The sequence below is a fragment of the Coturnix japonica genome, chromosome Z, assembly GCF_054131305.1.
Source record: "Coturnix japonica strain WE chromosome Z, WE-NBRP24, whole genome shotgun sequence".
Lineage (NCBI taxonomy): Eukaryota > Metazoa > Chordata > Aves > Galliformes > Phasianidae > Coturnix > Coturnix japonica.
The window spans coordinates 2,578,823-2,599,120 of record NC_140702.1 but is presented as its reverse complement, the minus strand read 5'-3'; the positions used below and the strand labels follow the sequence as shown (position 1 = coordinate 2,599,120).

The 20,298-nt window shown below is 45.6% G+C and overlaps 1 protein-coding gene across 1 annotated transcript; it reads left to right on the top strand.

The window, feature by feature from the left end:
- Window positions 1-20,064, top strand: LOC146753452 (uncharacterized). The gene is made up of 16 exons (XM_085530535.1): window positions 1-2,373; window positions 2,738-2,838; window positions 3,284-3,411; window positions 5,028-5,156; window positions 5,844-6,060; window positions 8,728-8,872; window positions 8,964-9,168; window positions 9,447-9,589; window positions 9,982-10,294; window positions 10,963-11,108; window positions 11,593-11,841; window positions 12,587-12,731; window positions 12,981-13,202; window positions 13,938-13,981; window positions 15,729-17,920; window positions 19,470-20,064. The coding sequence occupies exons 7-9, from the start codon at window positions 9,000-9,002 to the stop codon at window positions 10,033-10,035; spliced, it is 366 nt and encodes a 121-aa protein (XP_085386661.1). The 5' UTR covers window positions 1-2,373; window positions 2,738-2,838; window positions 3,284-3,411; window positions 5,028-5,156; window positions 5,844-6,060; window positions 8,728-8,872; window positions 8,964-8,999; the 3' UTR covers window positions 10,036-10,294; window positions 10,963-11,108; window positions 11,593-11,841; window positions 12,587-12,731; window positions 12,981-13,202; window positions 13,938-13,981; window positions 15,729-17,920; window positions 19,470-20,064.
- The last annotated feature ends 234 nt before the right edge of the window (window positions 20,065-20,298 follow it).

Below are 20,298 nucleotides of genomic sequence, written 5' to 3'. Positions count from 1 at the left end.
ACGTAACTGTGCTAAATCCCTTGTGACGGCTTTGATTTCATTTTTGCCAGTGAAATCCTTGTAAAAGGAACTGCAGCAGTGTGATGAGCTAAGGTGAAGATGCTGGTTTCAGTAGTGCTCTAAGCTGAGCGGAAGGGCAATTGAATGAGGGTTATATGCTTTCTCTGGGACGATAAGGTTTTTTTTCCTGAGGGAAAGAGCCAGCTTTTCATGGGCTATATGTGGGCTTTGGCAAGGGCAGACAATCCAGTCTGTCAGGAAGCCATTTGAGGTGCTTCAGGTTTGTAAGCTTGTCTTTTTGTTTTTCAGGCGGATATTTGGAGCATGGGTGTAGTGCTGTATGCTCTGCTGTGTGGGTTTTCCCTTTGGATGATGACAATATGATGGCACTCTACAGGAGGATACCAGTGGGTATCAGTGGTGCTAGAATACACTGAGAAGGGAAATAGCTGAGCTTGACAAGAGGCCTTGCTTTTTGGATGGCAGAACATGCTGAGCTGTGGGTAGAAAGGCCTGTCTGCTGAATATTGTCCCTGTTTTTGCTGCTTTGTCTACCAGTATTTTGTGGATTTGGTTCTACGCTTGGTTGGCCTATGTGGCACTGTAGCCTGATTCTATACCATGATAGCATACAGAATTTAAGGAGAAGTATTTTCCTGCTTATTTGATTTCCCAGAAATGAATGTTCCTAATTGCCAGCTCTTCTCATGTCTACAAAGAGCAAAGTTCTGCATTTGCCATTAGAATTTCCTCTTCCAGAATCAGGAGGTAATGTAGGACCCCACAGATTGCCTTCAGAATTCAACAGTTAGTTCTGTTTCCTTTCTGAGTGCATAACAACCTGAGCACATGAACTGAATGATGTGGCTTTTTAGTCTGGTACAAACTCTGCTGTACACTGAAACTTGGTCCATTTGTAAGCAGGACTTTGTCCATTTTGTAGGACAGCAGAAAACCCTTTGTGCTAATCATGATGCCAAGAAGCAGAATGCGGCAAATGGCAGATGATCCAACTGCTTCAGGTATTCATTGCCTTAAAACTGAGAATAGTTTTGGACTGCGAGTTTGTAAGCAGAACGGAGTTCTTAAAGCTGTCAGAGATTATTTCTGCACTGTTCAGTTCTATCTGCCTAACATACACCGGATCTCAGAACTGCATTGCTTGAACTGGTGGAACTTGTTGAAGTGAACTGGGATGAGCAAATTTTAGAACTTAGTCAGAACGCAGTAAAAAATGGATAATCTCATGGGTATTAAGTTACAGGCTTGCTATTTCTGCACTGAATTTGTTTTTATTTTAAATGGTTGTGATCTGAAAGTTGCTTGAAACGCAGGCACCTCGGCACTGTTGTGTAACTGAATTTCACACATTATTGAACCTCAAATATCCTGGAATCTAAAACTCTGACTTGTTTTCAGTCTGCTGCTTGAGTCTAATCAGGTTCATAGTGTCTTTGTGCAGTGGAGTGTGTGGGGAGATTGTTGCTGCAGATCCTGGGAAGTTGCTGTGTATTTGCAGACAATGGCTGCTGTTGGTCACTGGGTGCCACTGTTGCTCTGCAGAACAGCTGTGCTGTGCATGCAGCACAGCATGCTGTGCACGCCATGGAACTAGGAATCAAGAAGAGAGAGAAGCGTCACTTCTGCTCTAGTAAAAGTTCTCATCTGCTGACAGGCTTTTGTACTTGAATTCAGAACTCAGGACCTGTTGCCACAGAGGGACTAGTTGCTGAAGTTGGACGACTCTTTCTGATTACTCCTTGTAATATGTAGCCATAACACTATTTCAAAAAGAATCTGAAATCATGGCTAATTATTGACTGCTGCACAGCAGAACACTACCATGCTGAGATTGGGCTGTGAGATGACTTGAAAGCTGTTTCCTCAGTATAGGTCTTATTCTTGCAGCTGGGACACCTTGATGAAGACTGTGTAACAGCTTTCTGTGTTTCACAACAAGAGAAGAGAGAGTAGATCAGCATTAACATCAGAGGGAATAAACGTATGTCAGTAATTCTCTGTATTTAAGCCCACTCCTACAGTAAATAACCTTACTGTATGAACAGACTCTAACACTCACTTATTCTCAAACATGAAATATTTCACACCTTTCAGAGGCAAGGTACCACTGCAGAACTTCATAGTCTACCTAATAACTACATTTCTGAAGTTCACATTTATTCCTTTTTTCTCCTTTAATTGTGTTTTTTCAACCTTTCTGTTATATTTTACCATGCTGAAATCCTTATGAATCTCTGGAAGTCCAGGCAGACTCAAAACAGAAACTGATGGATGAACAGCAGATGTCACATGCTGGCTTAACTCCCTGCTTTGAAATGTTTCACTAATAGGTGGAAAATAACAACACATCAGGTAAGGCAACCAAATAAATTTGGAGAATTACAGTTCACAAATACTTCAGGAAATAAATTAATTCCACTAACTTTCGAAAACAAATGAGAAAAGCTGAACTGAGTGCTGCTAGAGATGCTGTATAAATGTCAATAATAACATTCCAAGCTGTAGAAGAGATTTAAAACATGATGGGTACTCTGGCTTTAACCTGAATCTGAAAGTTGTCTCTTGCAATTGAGTTGTCTTTCTATTAAATAGAAAGTGGTAGCATTTGAAGGATTGTTAAGATTTCCATATAACTTTAGTAAGACTAGATGTAAAATGTAAGTTTTATCTAGGCTAGATCGTTTGTGGAGTCACTGTTTCTTTTCTTTATGTACAGGGAATAAAGAGAACAATCGACCTACATGGGGAAAGACTTCTTCAGTTTAAGTCTGTGATATTTTCACAGTCTTAATTCAAAAGACTTCTAATGCCTGATAAGTAATTCAAGCTTATTATACTACACTGAGTCTGTCAAGCATTGTACCCACGGTTCTCATAGTAGTCAAAAAGCTGCTGAAAATCCAGCTGAATGTCGATGCTCCTTGGAGCTGGGCTGAAACTTGCCCCCAGAAATGGGAGTCCAGCTGAAATGCTGTACAAACTGAATTAGTAGGAGCTTTGCCATTCACTTCAGTAGAGAGATTCTGGCACCAGCTTTAGTTTTCACTTCCACCAATTGTACAATACACTAACTTTAAAGCAAAAACGAGCGTGGTCTGCTTCTTCATCTCAGACATATTGTGTGAATCAGCTGAGGCCTGAAACTACCCTAATGTGATCAGACGTGAAGGTTGCACATCAAGGGGAAAATATGGCAGACATGCAGAAATTTTCTTTGTACTGACTGTTTTTCTGAAGAGATCTATATCCTCTTGTTTTCTAGCGGAATTACGACCAGTTGTGTCAACCTATCTCTTGCTTCAGTCTAAGAAGGCTCGTGGCAAGCACATTCCCTTGAGATTTCCATCCCAAACATGACGTGCCAGTACCACAGAGTCAGGAAGCCTGGGGGTAAGTTTTAGAGTTCAGCACAAGGTTCTGGTCTAAATGCCTCTGTGTGCTGAAGCTCTGCCCGGGTAAACAGTCTGGTGGCCTAAACATCGGTGAGGGAGCATGTGTGCAACCAGTCTTGGTCATCAAATTTTGTTCTATGATAAGGCCACCCACTCAGTGTATGAAGGCAAAGGATGTAATCTTTCTAGATTTCAGGGAGGCCTTTGATCCTGTCCCTTTGGCTGCATGTTCCCAACCTCTCGCTCAGCCACGTAGACCAATAGTACTATTGAGGTTTGAGATCTTTCTGCTGTGGATGGGTTCCTTTTGTTATCTCTTGGTGGTGTTATCTCTTTTCTCCAGTCATCAGGGCTGTAAGATCTGTCAATGCTTGCAGAGTCTGTCCATTTCCTCTTTCTGACTTCCTTCTCTTGCAGTTAGAGTAAGCTCTGTGGCCTTCCTTACTCTCAGCTGGGCTAAAGTCCAGCAGTCTGTGGCCTTTGGCTTCAGCAAGTTTAACTACATCTTCTAGGCAAGTTCTGGGCAAGATTATTCTACTCAGGAAGCACAACAAATGAGAGAACAAAAATAGCCTCATGAAAACAGAACCATAGAATTGTTTGGATTGGAAAGGTCTGCGTTTTAGTGTTTCATGATCAAATGTTTTAGTAAGTTGGACTGGTCCTACGAAGTAGTATGACTGCAGTAAGCAGTGTACATGGTGTGCTGTGAGTACTGCACACATTCCTCTTGGCAGCTTGTGGAACAGAAATTGTGCATTGTTTGGATTGTGTAAGCATTCCTGTTGGTCTCTTGTGATGCTTACCTTCTTAGAGCACCTTTCCTCGTTTGGCTCTACATATTTTGGTACCTTACTTGTTCTGTTTGTCTTAGCAAGGAAGGTCTTCTTCTGAAGCATCCTCAGTCTTGGTCTGGGCAGCATACTTAGAAATGACATGGACATTACATGAGAGGGTGGTCAAAGGAGGGAAGATCTCACCTTTCTGATCAGTTTCCTTTTAGAAGACACGGTCCTGGAGAGGATTTGCTTTCCTTGTTTCCTAGAGACTTGGATTCTTAGATGGTTTTGGCTGCAGCTATTTCTGATGTTAATTCCTTGTTCTGTACTTTAGTAGCCAAGTGCAAGTGGAGTGCTTTGGAATTGTCTGAAGTTGCCAGGTTGCTTGTGATCACATATGTACTGTGGAGATATCTGTGGTGCCAGTGATAATTCAGTGTGATGAACTTGAAGGCTTTCATTAGAATTGCAGCCCTAATACAAACAATGACTTGAACTCTGTAATTCTGTGTAAAATCATTAGCTAGCTTGTGGTCCGGGTCTTCAAACCAAAGGCTATGAGGTGCTGCTCTTGTTGACGCAGGCTGTGAAAGATGACTTGAGCTCTAAGAGTAATTTCCCTTCTGCTCTTGATATGAACGTCAAATCCAAAATTACAGTATTAAGAACATAATATAAAAGTTGGTGCTGCTGGCTTGTGGACCTGCATTAGCTGTTAGCCATAGTTTGGAACTTGCAAAGCAATCTTATTTAGATTTTAGTGATGAAATCTTCTGATGAAATCTTCCTTTTAATTCTGCAAAAGAATCTCAATGGAACATTTCTGTCTGAAAAGGCTCTGACGTATGAAGATGTGCCAGACTGCAGCCATGTGCCAGATGCGTTTGGATCCATGGAATTTTCTGATGTAGCTTCAGTGTTTGAAGAATCTCCGCTCGATCTAAATACTCAGAGAACAAAGCAGGTCTGTGAAGATGTAGTGCTAGTTTCTTACAGAAAAAATACAGCACTTAATCCAGAAATCTGCTTCTCATTGTATATAGAGCTTAGTCTGTATTTAAGTATCTAGTGGACCTTGACCAAAGGGAGATACAGATTCAGCAAAGAAGCATGTTAAGCATAAATTTTGGTGCCTTCTGCCTGTAGGACATGGTTGGTTTGATGAGAAACCTAACTCCAGTGTTTGGTTTGCACAGAAACAGCAAGCAAAGGAACAAGTAAAGGAGTCAGGGAGGATTTTAAAACACATCGGGAAGCGATAAGGCACAGTTCATAAGATTCTGGAGTTAGGCCAGAGGTAGACAGAGCTTGAAAGGTACCGAAAGAAATTCAAGACAAGAACATGCACAGTGATGTGATTGAAATTTTGCAGCAAAACTATGTGATAATTCATAGTTATGTTTAGATAAGCTGGTGAGGGTTAATCCTAAATGGAGAACTGAGATGAACAAATCAAAAAATGGCGTTTGACAGTGTATAAGAAACGAACTTATTCTAGGAGAGAATCAGAGGTTTCAACTCTTTTGTTCAATAGACAAGTAGTGTATGATGTTTTTATAAGCATTGTGTCTGACCTTCTCAGCTGTTAGAATTTCCTTGACAGTAACTTCTCCGGCTGTGATCAGAAAACCTTTTGTTACATCTCTGGCAGCATTCGAGGCATGATACTCAACTGGGTGATATGGAATTCACACTGTCAACTCCAGTGACAAGAAAAGTGGCATCTAAGAAGCGTGCAAACAGAGAGAATGTTGATGCAGAGTCAGCGTTAAGAAATGAGCTGCCCTTTGCACTTCCTGCTCCTGCTCTTTTCAAAGAGTCAGAGAAGCAAGTAGAAGGCATACCCTTTCAGGCACCTACTTCCAAAGGTATGTTGTGTCTAACAAATGGAAACCTAGAACATGTGTAGCTTAGGAGTTTTTTAATTTAAATATGAATGCAAGCCTTGTAGGTCCTAAAATTCTGAAAGGTTTCAGTGTGGGGTTTATTTGGTCACAGCACATACAGCCACCAGCCTGTAGATCTGACAGTGCACTGCAAGCGGTTTAACCATCTATCAGGGCACGGTACTTGTCTATTAATGATAGAAGTTCCCCAGTTTCACAAGCAGCATGCCTTTAGATGCATTCAGATAATGAGACAAGTGCTGTGTTCCTAAAACTAGCATGTGCTTCTACTTCCCATCGAGATCTAGTAGATAATTTCTTTAACATTCTTGATGAGGGTTTTGTTTTGTTTTTATTTTTTTCTGGGCTGTTATTTTGAGTGAAAGAAAAGGGTATGCTTTTATTTAAGCGTGCTTTTGATTGCATCTTGCTTCTAAATTAAATGTAACCTACTGACTTCCTCATGATAGCATTCTAGTACTTGCGTGTATCTGTTCAGCATGCCAATGGAAATAGTTTGACTAGCAATACAGACACCTACATTTATGTGATGTACCACGGAAATGTGTCTGTAGTATCAGCACTTCCAAGTTAAAAAATAAAAAAGAAGTTTGTCCTCAGCCTCTTTTAGTGTTGATACTGTGCATATTAAGTCTGCCCTTTAAGATACTAAGCATTTCTTACAATTTGAGATTCTTCTATTCCAATTGCTCAGGAATTTTCTTCAGAAAGGCTGTATCTTTGCAGGCTAATGTGTTATTAGGGGTTACTGATCATATCACTTCACCTTTGTTAAGTGTTCAACAAAGTGTAGTACGAGGGCTAGTTGTTCATATAGGTTTCATTTTTGTCTTAAGACTGCATGTGGTAACGTGTGATGTTTGTCTTATGGTAAGTTTAATAAGTAAAAGTAGGTATTTCTTAAAGGAGAAGTGCAGTAGTGTGATTTCTGCTCCTTTTTGTTAGATATTCCCGAGAGTTAAATAATTAAAATATTTTTGTTGTCCAGTTGGAAATTCTGACATTCAGGGCAGGTTGAAACATTCCTTAGAGATAATGAATGGTGGAAGTATCGCTTGGAAATGTTGAGAACATCATTGTCTGGGGACAACTGCAGCTATGCAAAGCTGAATCTTTGAGCTTTTAGACTGAGTTGTCTCCACAAACTCAAAACTGTTCCACGTAACTCTTTTCCAACATGTATCCACAGAACTTCTTAGGCTGCTACTTAACACACAGTATTAACTGTGGGTATGTAATTCACACCTTTCATATGAAGGAAAGTACTTGATGTGGAATGGAACTTTATGAGACAGTAAATTCCTCAGTGTTTATTTTGAGACCAGTGCCAGAGCAAGGAAGCAGTTCTGTCTAATTCTCATCCCTTCCAAACCTGTAATACTGAACTGCACCGCTCCCTCAAAGACTTGACTTACAGAGCTCTGGGGAAATCAGTCTTAAGTTTCTTTTTCAGTCTTCTCATTGTAGTTGAAACCTATTTTATCACTCTGAAGATGCAGACTAGAGATAGGTAGGAGGCTGGCTTTAAAAAGTTAATTGCTAATCATGAGAAGTCCTGACTGAAGAAAAATAGATAGATCAGTTGGCAGAACAGGCAGGTGAAGAAGTCTTCAATTCCAGACGGTCCACTTAAAATCTCTGACCCCAAGTCAAAACCTGTAAAATATTCTAAGGAGGACAGGAGTCGAATGAATGACTTAGAAGGGAAGAGAGCAAGCTGACAGGTGGGTGCACACCCACAGGGATAGCTGTTTATGAGTGTGGATAGTGATAGGACAAGGGGAATGGTTTTAAACTGAGACAGGGGACGTTTAGGTTGGATCTTAGGAAGATGTTTTTCGCTCAGAGGGTGGTGTTGCACTGGAACAGGTTGCCCAAGGAGGCTGTGGATGCCCCATCCCTGCAGGCATTCAAGGCCAGGCTGGATGTGGCTCTGGGCAACCTGGGCTGGTGGTTGGCATCCCTGCACATAGCAGGGGTGTTGAAACTAGGTGATGGCTGCGGTTCTTTGCAACCCGGGCCATTCTACGATTCTCTGATACGGGGGGATATGAGTCTATAGGGTGGACAATAGGGGGATGTGCTCGCAGACACTCGTGCAGCCCTGTGCACACACACATGCGTGTGCAGTTCCATCCTCGCTTTATGCAGTCCTGTGTGCACTCACATGTGTTTTGTATTGATTTCCCACTGAATCCTCCTGTGGACTTGTAGTTAGGCTGGGAGTGAAGGGGAGCACTGGGTAGCTGTTTGTGTTCCCTGCTGTGTGCTGTGGGGTTGTGCTGGCAGCGGTGCAGTTGGTTTGTTTTCCTTGGGAGTGTGGGAAGGAGCTTAGCAGGCCTGGTTCTTTTCTCAATGGATTCTGATCCCCCAGTGTCACTACACCAGGGAGTGCACGATCTAAAGGACTTCTGGGTTGTAATAAACTGGTATCTCGGTAGCTTCTATTATTTCAGAATGGGTGTTGTAGTGCAAGCAATCTGGGGGGCATGATTTATCGTCTCCGTAGCTAACGCTGTGTGGGACATTTTGACCTGCTTTGGCTTGCCAGTGCTTTCCTCTGTCTCCATTTGTCTGGAGCCTCGTTGAAGTATATGCCTACTGTGGAAATATTTTCTTCTTTCCTAGCTTTTGTGGTATAAAGAAGCGCAGAAAGGTGCTGGAACAGCTTGTTCTAGATGGCATCTCAAGGCAACTGGAGAAGAGGAAGAATCTTCAGGAATAGTCAGCATGGATTGACCAAGAGCAAATTGTACTTGACCAACAGTGCTAGGTGAGCTTCTGCTTTAAAGCATCAAGCTGTATAAACAAGGCAGTTTTAAAAGCAAGCTTGCCAGTTCTTATTTAACCAGTGATTTTTTCAGGAAGGAAAACTTTGAGATGCTGTTTGCTAATGGAAGATGGAGAGAGGAAAAGCAAGAGAAAGGCATGGTGTGCATAGCCACCACATCCCATCTGCAGCGTTCTCCCCCTGTGCAAATGAGGAGCTTCAAGCATCAAGCTTGGCCTGGGCCATGGAAAGGGAGCATGCAAACATCTGGGCCAACCCCAAACGAGTTAGTTCTGCAGGTTGGTTGTTTTCTGCTGTTTGTCTCACATCCTGTTGCTCAGCGGTAGATTTGTTCATGTTCAGTGCCAACAGGAAACTCTCACAGCATTTTTGTTTCTGCTGTCCCAGCACTTTGATCCCTTGCTGCTGGGATGGGGTGCTTGAAGAATGATACATGTGTTGATGTCCAGCCTGGCTTTGAGGATGAGTCTGCATCCCTGGCGGGACTGAGGGTGGGAGCAGGCCAGGTTGAATCCGGTGCACTTTGCTCTCGTTCTTAGTGCTTGTTCTTGCGCAGGAGGGCAGGTGGTGAACCTCATGAGCCAGTGCCTGCAGGTGGGGTTTGCGGAGAAAGAGGTCCTGCAGGTCTTGTGTGACACCCATGGAACCGTAGCGAGGCTGCATGGGTGTAAAACACCAGGAATCAACAGAGGTGTGAAGGTGAGCTGTGGGCTGCAGTACCACAGGAAGGGATGTGTGTGCTCTGGGTTTGGATGCTTCTGTGTGTTTTAAGTGACTGAGATACCACTGCTCAGTCTGCTTGAGTGTATAGAACAAGTGTAACATCCATTCTGATGGAGAATTGTGAACGGAGTCCTATGGGTTTGAGACCTGCCATTAAGCTTGTGGGCATCATCCAGGAGTTGGGGATGAAGGAAGGAAAGTTGGGGTGAGAGGATGAGGTGTAGGAACAGAAACTTCTTTGGTCCATATTAACTCCTCCCTTTTTTGATTAGGAATCGATGTGGGTTTTTTTTAATAAAGAAATAGACACATTGCGAAGCCTATGAATGAATTGATTCACGCCTGCTGATTGGTGCTGTTCTCTACAGGGAGCTGCAGTGGAAATGGGCACTTGTGTTCCAGTGTCTGGCCCGCTCCCGTGAGCTCAGATCAGCCAAGTTGTCAAGGCCTGGCTCTTGGTTGGTGAGTTGTGCCAAGGTCAGAGAGTTGGATTTTCTGGGCTTTGAGACACGTCTTCCAGATGCACGTTGTGTTATTTCTGATGTGTTGACCTGTTGAGGTCCAGCCCCAAATGAGGATTCAAGTACTACCACTGCAGGAATGGTTTAGATTGGAGTTGGAATGCAGAAGGTTGGAGTCAGCAGGAGCAGGGAATCGATCATCCCCCTGTACTCGGCACTGGTGAGTCCTCACCTTGAGTTCTGTGTTCAGTTCTTGGCCCCTCACTGCAAGAAGGACACTGAAATCCTGGGATATGTCCAAAGAAAAACATTGAAGCTGTGAGGTGTCTAGAGCACAAGTCTCTTTGCAAGCACTATCTTAGAGGCAGCCTTGATTTCTCCAGCCCCAAGCTTTGTGCCACAAGAGCTCTCCTGCTTCTAGCTGTGATGTGAGACCGTATGGAAGGCTCTGCAGAAGTCCTTCCTTTTCTGTATTTTGTGTGGCTTTGGACTTGTTTTCGTCTTTCTCAAAGCCCAGTGCACTGTCCCCATGGGACTTAATAAGACACTTGGTGTCTCTGGCTGGGATCTGCTCGGTGATAAACATGCATGCGAAGAACTTAGTGATAGTGTGGGCTCCAAACCTCTTAAGGTAAACTTCTTTTTCCGTTTCAACACGATGCTTAGTTCTGCTCTCCCCCAAACCCAGGTGCACAATTTCTAGATGGCAGTTTCTACTCACTTGTTTAGCTGGGACTGCTGTGTCCCTGATCATCCAGGAGAATTTCGTCAGTGGCATCACTGTTTGCCCACTGTGGAAGTCTCCAGAGCCCAGTTTTTGGCTACAGAAATTCAGACTTGGGGAAATGACCTTGGGGAAATGCCTTGTAAGATCTGCCTTTTCTTCAGATCCCAGCAGAGCCAATCTTCCTGCGCCAGTGGTGAAGCTGCCTGCATGGAGCTGCAGACACAGTCATATGTTGTGGAATACCTCATCAGCCACACAGATGTCATCTTCTGCTCCAAATCCACACCAGCCGTGGGAGAGTGAGCAGGTGAGTGTCTTCCTCCATTAGCTTGATCTTGATCTGACAGCTTCATCCAATCCAGGGCTTCGCCAAGACCTTTGAAAATTCTATTACTCTCGAGGAGACAGCAGGCTTCTGGGCTTAGATTAGAATATGGTGCCCCATTCCTGGATCCTTAGTGTGTCCAAACACAAACCTTACATGGAGAAAACGGTCACTGCTGTTAAGATTTTTTGCAAGCAGGTGAAGCTTGATTGAAGTGTTACAGCAAAGCTTTCTGAGATCCCTGCCCCCTAGTTTTTCTAGGGTTTTTGTTTGCCTGTTTCAGTATAGTGAGTTGCTATTAATTGTGGCTGTGTCCTTTGCCACTAGCATACCTCTGAGCACATGGTTATTTTGAGCTCCTCTTCTTCCAGTGTCTCAGATAAGCAAGTCTGAGAGAAATGCAGAACTGGGATGGCTGTGCTGCTGCTTTCTGATCCTCTGTCTTACCTGTGGTTTTCCCTTGCAGGGCACAGTTCTCTGCCTGGGCCCAAGTCTGTGTTGGTGTCTCCTCCATCCACAAAGCTGCTCACACTGCAGGAGGCACAGGCTGAGAGGAGAGGCCAGAGCAGCTCTCCTGTTGCAACACGGAGCAGCAAGATACAAGTGGAGGAAGGGCCTGCAGCTGTACTGAGGAACTTCAACGCAATCATTGATTTTCCATCTGAAAGATAAAGAAAGAGGAATTCCCTTTCCAGCCGCTATCATCATTGTTCAGGTGATTTCTATTGGTTTATTTTTTGTCCATTATATCTCCGAGCACTCAACTAAAAAACAGTTGTCCTACGGGCTCAGTGGAGCCACACAAGGTGCATTTCCTTCCTGATTGGCAGGCACTCATGAGATGCAGAGAGCCACGCTGGTGTCTATCCTGGTCTGTGCTGGCTGTACCTGGAAACATTGGGGTTTTCCAGATTTCAGGGCCACGCACATGAAACCAATTGTGCTTCTCCTGTAAGCAGAGCTGTTGGTTGGACTTGCTGGCACTAGAAATTAAAGGTGGCAGTGAGCTGAGGCCGAGGAGGTTTTAACGTAAGAATCAGAGACCTAACCAGGTCCCCCAGCAGACACAGCAGTCTGTCCATGGAGCGCTCTGTGAAGGACTTTTTACCTTCTCCGAAGCTGACCCACAAGAGAGCATTCAGTGATGACTTGTGAGCACCGTTTCCTCAGAAAGCAGTTACACCTGCCGGCTCCTGTCCTTTCCTGCTGCTGAGACTTTGCTCACATACATGCTCCGCATCTTGCTTGACATGGTTGAGAGGAATGTAGCCAGCAGGACATGAGGGCTGAGCTGTAGGAATGGATGCATCCTCTGCTATTTGAAACAGAGCGTGTTTCTAAGCTGTGTTTCAGCAGAAAGCAGGCAGTGCCGGGAACAGGCAAATATAGGCAAGGGCTCGGTGCAGCTCATCACTCACCCTGCACCACGACTGACAGCATGCTCTGTTTTCTCTCTCCAGACCAAGTTCTCCCAGTAAGAGGGCAGAGTCAGCAGCTGGCAGTTGGTGTTCCTGCTTCTGCCTGCACAGACCATCCGCTGTGGCCAAACGCCAACTGCAGAGCAGTGCCAGGGAGCCCTCCGAAGCAGAAGTCATGGTCCTGCAGGTAAGGGTGCAAACCCAGCTTTCAAAACACTGCTTGTCAGCTACACAGGTAGAATTCATGCTTTCAGTGGGCTTGTACCTCCTTCTGTATTCCTGCGTTCAAGCCTGTGCCTGACATCTTTGGTTGACTCCTGTCTTTCTCAAATGAGTCTCGCAAGCTGCTTAAAACCTGCTTGACAGGCAGCACCAAGCCTTTGCCCTCTTGGATAGTGAAAGTTTACACTAACTGCTGTGTGTCTACTTCTTCCAGGCGAATCGAGCCCTTGCCAACTCAGGAACCCACCGGCAAGTTGCAATGATGCACGTTGTACTTCCATCAATGGAGTGCACTTAGGATGCATGAGTCACTGCAGTTCCAAGGACACCCTTCCACATGACAGCAATGATGGAGAGAAGGAGGTCTGACCTACTCAGTTTTTGGCCCCTCCATGAGAGAAAACGTTCCGGTTCTGGAACATCTTCAGCTACGAAGGTAGTAAGGGGTCTGGAGCACAAAGCTTACAAGGAGCAGCTGAAGGTGTTGGGATTGTTCAGCCTGTAGAAGAGGAGGCTCAGAAGAGACCTTATAACTCTCTGTAACTTCCTGAAGTTAGGTTGTAGTGAGCTGGGGTTTGGCCTCTTCTCTCGAGTAATCAGTGATAGAACTAGAGGGAATGGTTTTAAGCTGCGCAAGGGAAGATTCAGGCTGGACATTAGGAAATATTACTTCCCCTAAAGGGTATTCAGGCATTGGAATGCACTGCCCAGGGAGGTGGTGGAGTCACCAACCATGGGAGTGTTCAAGAAACGTTTGGAATATGATTTATCCAGGAATTATTGGTAATGGCTGGACCAGATGATCTTCTAGGTCTTTTCCAACCTTGATAATTCTGTGATTCTGAGCTGAGAAGCTTTTCTTGCTCAAGTCCTGCTTCCAAGCTTAACCACCTACAATGAAGTTGATGTCAATTTTCTGGTGTCCTTCAATTACGTGTCCGCATTTGCCCAAAATCAGGAGGTAACCAGCTACAGTGAAGTGAGCAATTTCAGTGCCTGTTTCTGATGGTGGCAATGAGTTCAGAGGTCACACTTAATTGATGGTGCCTGTTTCCATTCTGACAAAGGATGTAGTTGCAGCTGACTTCCCGAGGCTGCCATACGTGGTGGTGACGCAGCCTTGGGCTTGTGCGTTTGCATGACTCCCACCTTTCCTTTCTGTGTCTTGCAGGTCAGCTGGTGCTGGAAGCGGCCGGTATCTGAGTAGGAATGAAGGTGAGTGCAGGAGCAGCTGCTGAGGGGAGGAAGGAAGTCCATGCTAATGAGCTCTGAAGCATCTGTGGGTACAGTACCAGAGGAGGCAGCAGTGATGCAGGGGGCTCCCCAGCAGGAAGCAGGCTGATCCAAATGCTTGCTGAGAGTTTGGAAGCCCAAACCCTTATGGTCTCTGTAAGGGTGGCTAATATAAAGATGTTAACCAAGATGGTGGTAAATAGTCAAAGGTTGTTAGCAAAGGAAAACTCACCAATGTCGATGCCTTGACCAGAAAGCTGAGGCAGTCTCAACTGGGGAGCAGTCTCCAAGAGATGCTGCCTCAGTGGTGGTCAGCCTTTAAATGAGGTCTCAGAGGAGGTGGAGTCGAGATCCACCCCTTCTGGGAGCACAGCTAGATTACTCTCACCTGTGCTCCCGCAGCTGACCCAACACTTGCCTCAGCTGATTAATCAGAGGTTCAAGCTGTGATTTCCCATACAGTCTCTAAGCTGAAGGCAGCATCTCCTTGATCTGATGGTGGTGTGCCTGAGTGAGGGAGTGATCCAAGCTGGATTCAGAAGAGTCATCTTAATTTCTCTGCTATTTTACTTCAGATGACACCTATTGGGTGTTGGTTTCTTAAAATTTGGATCTAGGAGGTGGCCTCTTCCTTTACTTCTGACGAAAGCACAGAAGTGCAGCAGGAGTAGAAGACAAAGAGGTTTTCTTCGTGACAGGAACACCAATTATTTGATTCAAATGTAGAACTGTGATGAAGATGGTGAAGAACAGATCCGCCTCAATGATATGCTTGATCTCATAAGGAATGAGCATGTGATCAAAGACAGACAGCATGGCTTTAGCAGGGGAAGGCCATGCCTAACCAATCTGGTGGCCTTCTATGATGGAGTGACTGCATTTGTGGACAAAAGGAAGGAAACTGATGTCATTGACCTGGACTTGAGCAAGATCTTTGACATGGCCCTCCACCACATCCTTATCTCTAAACTGGAGGGATGTGGATTTGACAGGTGGACCACCTGGTGGATAAGGGATTGGTTGAAAGGCCACAGACAGAGGGTGGTGATTCATGGTTCTGTGTCCAGGTGAAGGCTGATAACAAGTGGTGTCATGCAGGAGTCTGTCTTGGGACCAGTGCTTTTTTACATGGTTATCAGTGACACCAATGATGCAATGGAGTGCACCCTCTGCTGTTTGCTGAGTGGTGCGGCTGATGCAGTGGAAGGAAGGGATGCCATTCAGAGGGAGCTCAACCGAGAGGTTGGCCTAGGTGAATCTAATGAGGTTCAAGACAGCAAAGTGCAAGGTTTTGCACTTGGGCTGGAGGAATCCCAGGCATTTCTACAGCCTGGGAGGAGCAGTCCTTAAGAGAAGCCCCGCAGAGAAGGACCTGGGGGTCCTGGTGGATGAAAAACAGAACGTGAGCCATCAGCGTGCTCTTGCAGCTCAGAGAGCAAATGGTCCCCTGGGCTCCATCAGAAGAGGGGATGGCCAGCAGGGACTGGGAGGTGATTGATCTTCATGATCCTTGAGGTCCCTTCCAACCCGGGCCATTCTATGATTCTGTGATTACACTCGCTGTCAGAAATAACGGCAGCTGTACAGAAGCTGGATATATTTGGGGACAGTTCTTGTAACCAGCTGATTTTAAGACCTTGCCAGAGTTGAGAGTCTAAATTGCATGTCAGAAGAAAGCTGGGAAAGTGGTTATTGCTCATTCTTTTTCATTTGCTGATTCTTTCTTTAGGGATCCTTTTCCAAAGGAGATTCTGGTGATGGAAGCAGTTGAAGAAAGAACCAAAGCAGCTCTTGCCAAGAGTGCTTGAAGTCCCTGTGGAGAGAAGCAAAGAACTTGGGCTTCCTCTGGGATGCTCCCCACCATGTCTCAGGAAGGAGACAACTGCTGTTCCACTTTCTGCTCTGTGTGTGGAAAGGTACGTCTGGGTTTCTTCTGCTTGTTTTTTCTTTCTTTTTCTGGCTTTGAAGGAGAAGGGGTGGAGCAAGGGGAGACCCACTGGTCATTTGTTACCTCAAGAGCAGGATGGATTCTGCATTGACTGTGAAAAACCTGGGCTAGTAGCATGGGCATGTTTCAGGCTGGACTCTTCTTTTGCTGCTTGGTTTCCTTTTGGCTACAGGGAGACAGCTGTCTAAAGGTGTGTTTTCAAACCCACTCTCCAAAACCATGTTTCATTGTTGCAGGTGGTTCAGTGTGCTCTTGCAGTGCAGATGCTGTAGTTTGCTGTAGAATCTGAATGGTTTCTGTTCCTAGGGGAGGACTGGGAGGAGGTAATGAGAAGAGAATTCAATGCCTGAGGTGTATATTAGTGAGAAATATTGGCATGAGGTGCTGAAAGTCTTGAGCTGTCAAAGGCCAGTGTTGCAGAAAGGAACCAGGTCGAGACTCGAACTCGTGGGTACTCCAGGGTTGATTTTATTAACAAGCTCAGTGCTCAGGTGAAACATTTTCCCTAACAGCCAGTTAGGCTCAGACTCCTTAACCTGCTGGAGCAGGGTGGAAGCAAGGAGTGGGCACTGCCGTCCCACAGGCTGCACTTGGTTCTGGTCTGCCAGGTCTGTGCTGGCCTGGATTTCTTCTGAGAAGTTTGTTGGAGCTGCTTGGAGTAGTGAAGGGTGGGGAAGAAGTGCTGCTCAAGAGCTAAGGCTCTGCTTGATCATTTTGGATGGATTTAACCATGATATCTGAAGACACAGTTTCCATCAGAATGGTCCCAGCATTGTGCAAGTGTCTCAGCTGAAGCCCCTGAGCAGATGTGTGAGAGCACCCGCCTCCTCCAGCTGAGCCATTGGAAAGCTGACTGTGCCCAGTAATTACAGCTTCTGCAGATTGAATGTGCTTCCAAGTGTTTTCCTTAGTGATCAATCATGTCCCAGCACTCTGAGATTCCATCTCTGGCACAATCTGGAGCATCTCTGCAATCCTTGGGTGCCCATTCCCACCAGCATTTCTTCCTTTCTCTCTTTAGAATCAGTGTGGTGCAGTTCCCTGTGTTTGTGAGCAGCAGAGATCCAATGGCAGCTTTCAGCACACAGAGGGATGTGATGGGGACAGACTGTCCTTACCGCCATGCAGAAGGGAGTTTTTACTGTCCTCTATCAAGAAGTATGAAAGAATAGAGTTTGAATGATACTTGTGAGCAGGTGCTGTGCTGTAGGGGATGTCAGGTAACCATTAATTTGGGGGTGCAGGAAGGAGCAGTGAAAGTGATGTATTAGTTTGTGTTTTGGCTGTTAAAGAGGAGTTCCATTTCTGGAAGCAAAACTATGGGCTAAGATGGAAAACAGAAGGGAGAAGGCTGATACCTGGATCGTGGGCTGAGCTTTGGTGACTGCAGCCATTTGCAGTAGAAGTTTTGCACAGTGGGGTTCAGAATGGGAGCTGATGATGAATGGGAGCTGCTCAAGGGACAGACTTCCACATACAAGTTCCAGTGCCTCAATGACTTTCTTGTAGCGAGGAGCCCAAAACTGAACATAAGACTTGAGGCGCAGCCTCCCCAGTGTTGAGTCCAAGGGGATGATTACCTCTCTGCTCCTGCTGGCCACACTATTTCTTAGACAGGCCAGGATGCCGTTGGCCTTCTTGGCCACCTGGGCACACTGTTGGCTCATGTTCAGCTGAGCATCGACCAACAGCCCCAGGTCCATTTCCTCTGCACAGTCCTGCAGCCACTCAGCCCCAAGCCTATAGCGCTGCATGGGGTTATTGTGGCCAAAGTGCAGGACCTGGCATTTGGCCTCACTGAACCTCATCCCATTCACCTCAGCCCAGTGAGGTTGATCCAGCTTATCTAGATCCCTCTGAAGGGGCCTCCCTTCCCTCAGGCAGATTGACACCAGCTCCCAGACAAAAGACAAAAAGAGAAGAAAGCAGAAATGAAGAAGGCTTCTCTGAGAGCTGACCCTGCACCTGCAGAGGTGAGTCCTTGTTATGGACAGACACAGCTCTTGTTGTCAGGGCCTCCATGATGAAGATGTCACTGGCTGGGTGGATGGGGGGAGAGTGGTAGATGTAGTCTACCTTGATTTCAGCAAGGTTTTTGATACTGTCCCTAGTGACATCCTTATAACAAAGCTGAGGAAGTATGGGATAGATGAGTGGACAGTGAAGTGGGTCGTGAACTGTCTGACTGGCAGAGTGCAGAGGGTTGTCGTTGGCGGTGCTGAGAGGGGATTGGATCCAGGTTTATAAATACCTGAGGTGTGGGGGCCATAGTGGCACGGCTGGTCTCTTTTCAGTAGTGCGTGGGGACAGGACTAGGGGTAATGGGGTGAAACTTGTGCATAGGAAGTTCCACATGAATGTGCACTATAACTTCTTTATGGTGAGGGTGACGGAGCACTGGAACAGGCTTCCCAGGGAGGTGGTGGAGTCTCCTTCTCTGGAGATATTCAAGACCCGCCTGAACACCTACCTGTGCAACGTGGTGTAGGGAGCCTGCATTGGCACGGGGGTTGGACTCAATGATCTCTAGAGGTCCCTTCCAACCCCTACAATTCTGTGATTCTGTTGGAATGTGGGAATGCAAGAAAGAATATTCTGAGCAAAAGCTGTGGAGCGAGATAAATGGCATGAGAAAGCAAAGCTGATAACCAAGGAGGGCTCCAGAAGAGAAAACGAAGTCCAATAGGGCATATTTAGAGACAGGTGAAGAACCCTTGAGCTCACTGAGGAGTACTAGGGTGCTCTGGAATGTCTCTTGGGCTCCCTACAGCACACATACTTGCTCTGGGGCATGTCTGGATGTCTGTAGAGCTAATTGCGGGGCCCTGAGAGACCTCTGGGGCACATTAGGGGGCACTGGCTTCCATGTGAGTGTTCCCAGGTTCCCAGAAGTCAACAGGGAAGCCTTTAGAGACCCCTTGGGAAGATTCAGTGGGGCCCTAGAGTGATGTAGCAGCTTGTGTTGGTTGCATCTGCTTGGCAGGGAAGCGATTTCCCTGGTGGGAGCTGACTGACTGGGAGGTGATTCCCTTGGTTTAATTAATTTAATTACCTGGATTATAATTAAATAACACTGTTCAGCGTTCAATCAAGATTAAATTTTTCCAAAGTACTTCAGTCATGCATCTGTAGCAGATTTGCTAAAATATATCGAGTTTATTCAAAATTCCAGTGATGCTCCTAAAGCACTTGAAGTGCATTTGAGGTGGCGAGTGACAAAACAGCTCTGAGAGAATCATCATCAAATCAGAACATGGGAACGGTAACTAATAGCAGAGATTCTGATAAGAATATTTAAATTTTCAAATTACCTTTTTCTAAAGTTGTATTTCACCAAGTTTCATCAATGTGCACACTGAAAAGCTGACTTGCTGTGTTTCTTTTTATAAAAAATCATGTGTTACAATTGAGAAAAGAAGGTATAGCATGGAACATTCTCCAAGTAAAGTGCAAAAAACATTTCTTCACAGTTCCAATTAATGTCTTATGTTTTGTTCAGACTCACTAAATGATGTATTTCAGGGTACATCACATGGGAATATAAGAAGACTATTCAGAACAGGAGCTGCAGAGCAAGATGAACGGCATGAGAAGGTAAGGCCGGGAACCAAGGACACAGCTTTTGTGTCACTCAGCCACCTGTGGCAGAGGTCAGGATTTCAGCAAGGTTTTCTGCAGACGTTCCTTGAACACCCCCAGGGTGGGTGACTCCACCACCTCCCTGGGCAGTCCATTCCAGTGCCTGGCCACCCTTTCTGAGAAGTAATATTTCCTAATGTCCAGCCACAACCTCTCCTGCCGCAGCTTGAAACCATTCCCTCTAGTTCTATCAGTAATGACATGAGAGAAGAGGTCGACCCCCAGCTCACTGCAACCTCCCTTCAGGAAGTTATAGAGAGCAATGAGGTCTCCCCTGAGCCATCTCTTCTCCAGGCTGGACATTCCCATCTCCTGCAGTCTCTCCTCATATGGCCCCATTGTGCTCCAGACCCCTCACCAGCTTTGTTGCCCTTCTTTGAACACGTTCCAATGCCTCAGTGTCTTTTTTGCAGTGAGGGGCCACAAACTGGACACAGAATTCGAGTTGTGGCCTCACCAGTGCTGAGTACAGGGGGACAGTCACCTCTCTGCTCCTGCTGGCGTCACTGTTTCTGATGCAAAATGTATGTAAGTGTCACATGTGTGACATCCTTTTTGATGGAGTTCTGTGACTGGAGTTCAATGGATTTGAGAGCTGACTTGAAGCCTGTGGGCATCACCCAGGAGTTGGGGTGAGAGGATGAGGCATAGGAACAGGAACCTCTTTGGTCGTTATTAACTCCCAACTTTTTGGTCAGGAATCTCTGTGTGT

Excerpts from the sequence above, each read along its gene's own strand:
- LOC146753452 (XM_085530535.1), top strand. The coding sequence starts at position 9,000 with ATGGAGAGAGGAAAAGCAAGAGAAAGGCATGGTGTGCATAGCCACCAC. Across the intron at positions 9,169-9,446 it reads CAAACGAGTTAGTTCTGCAG|GAGGGCAGGTGGTGAACCTC; the intron begins GTTGGTTGTTTT and ends GTTCTTGCGCAG. Across the intron at positions 9,590-9,981 it reads GAATCAACAGAGGTGTGAAG|GGAGCTGCAGTGGAAATGGG; the intron begins GTGAGCTGTGGG and ends TGTTCTCTACAG.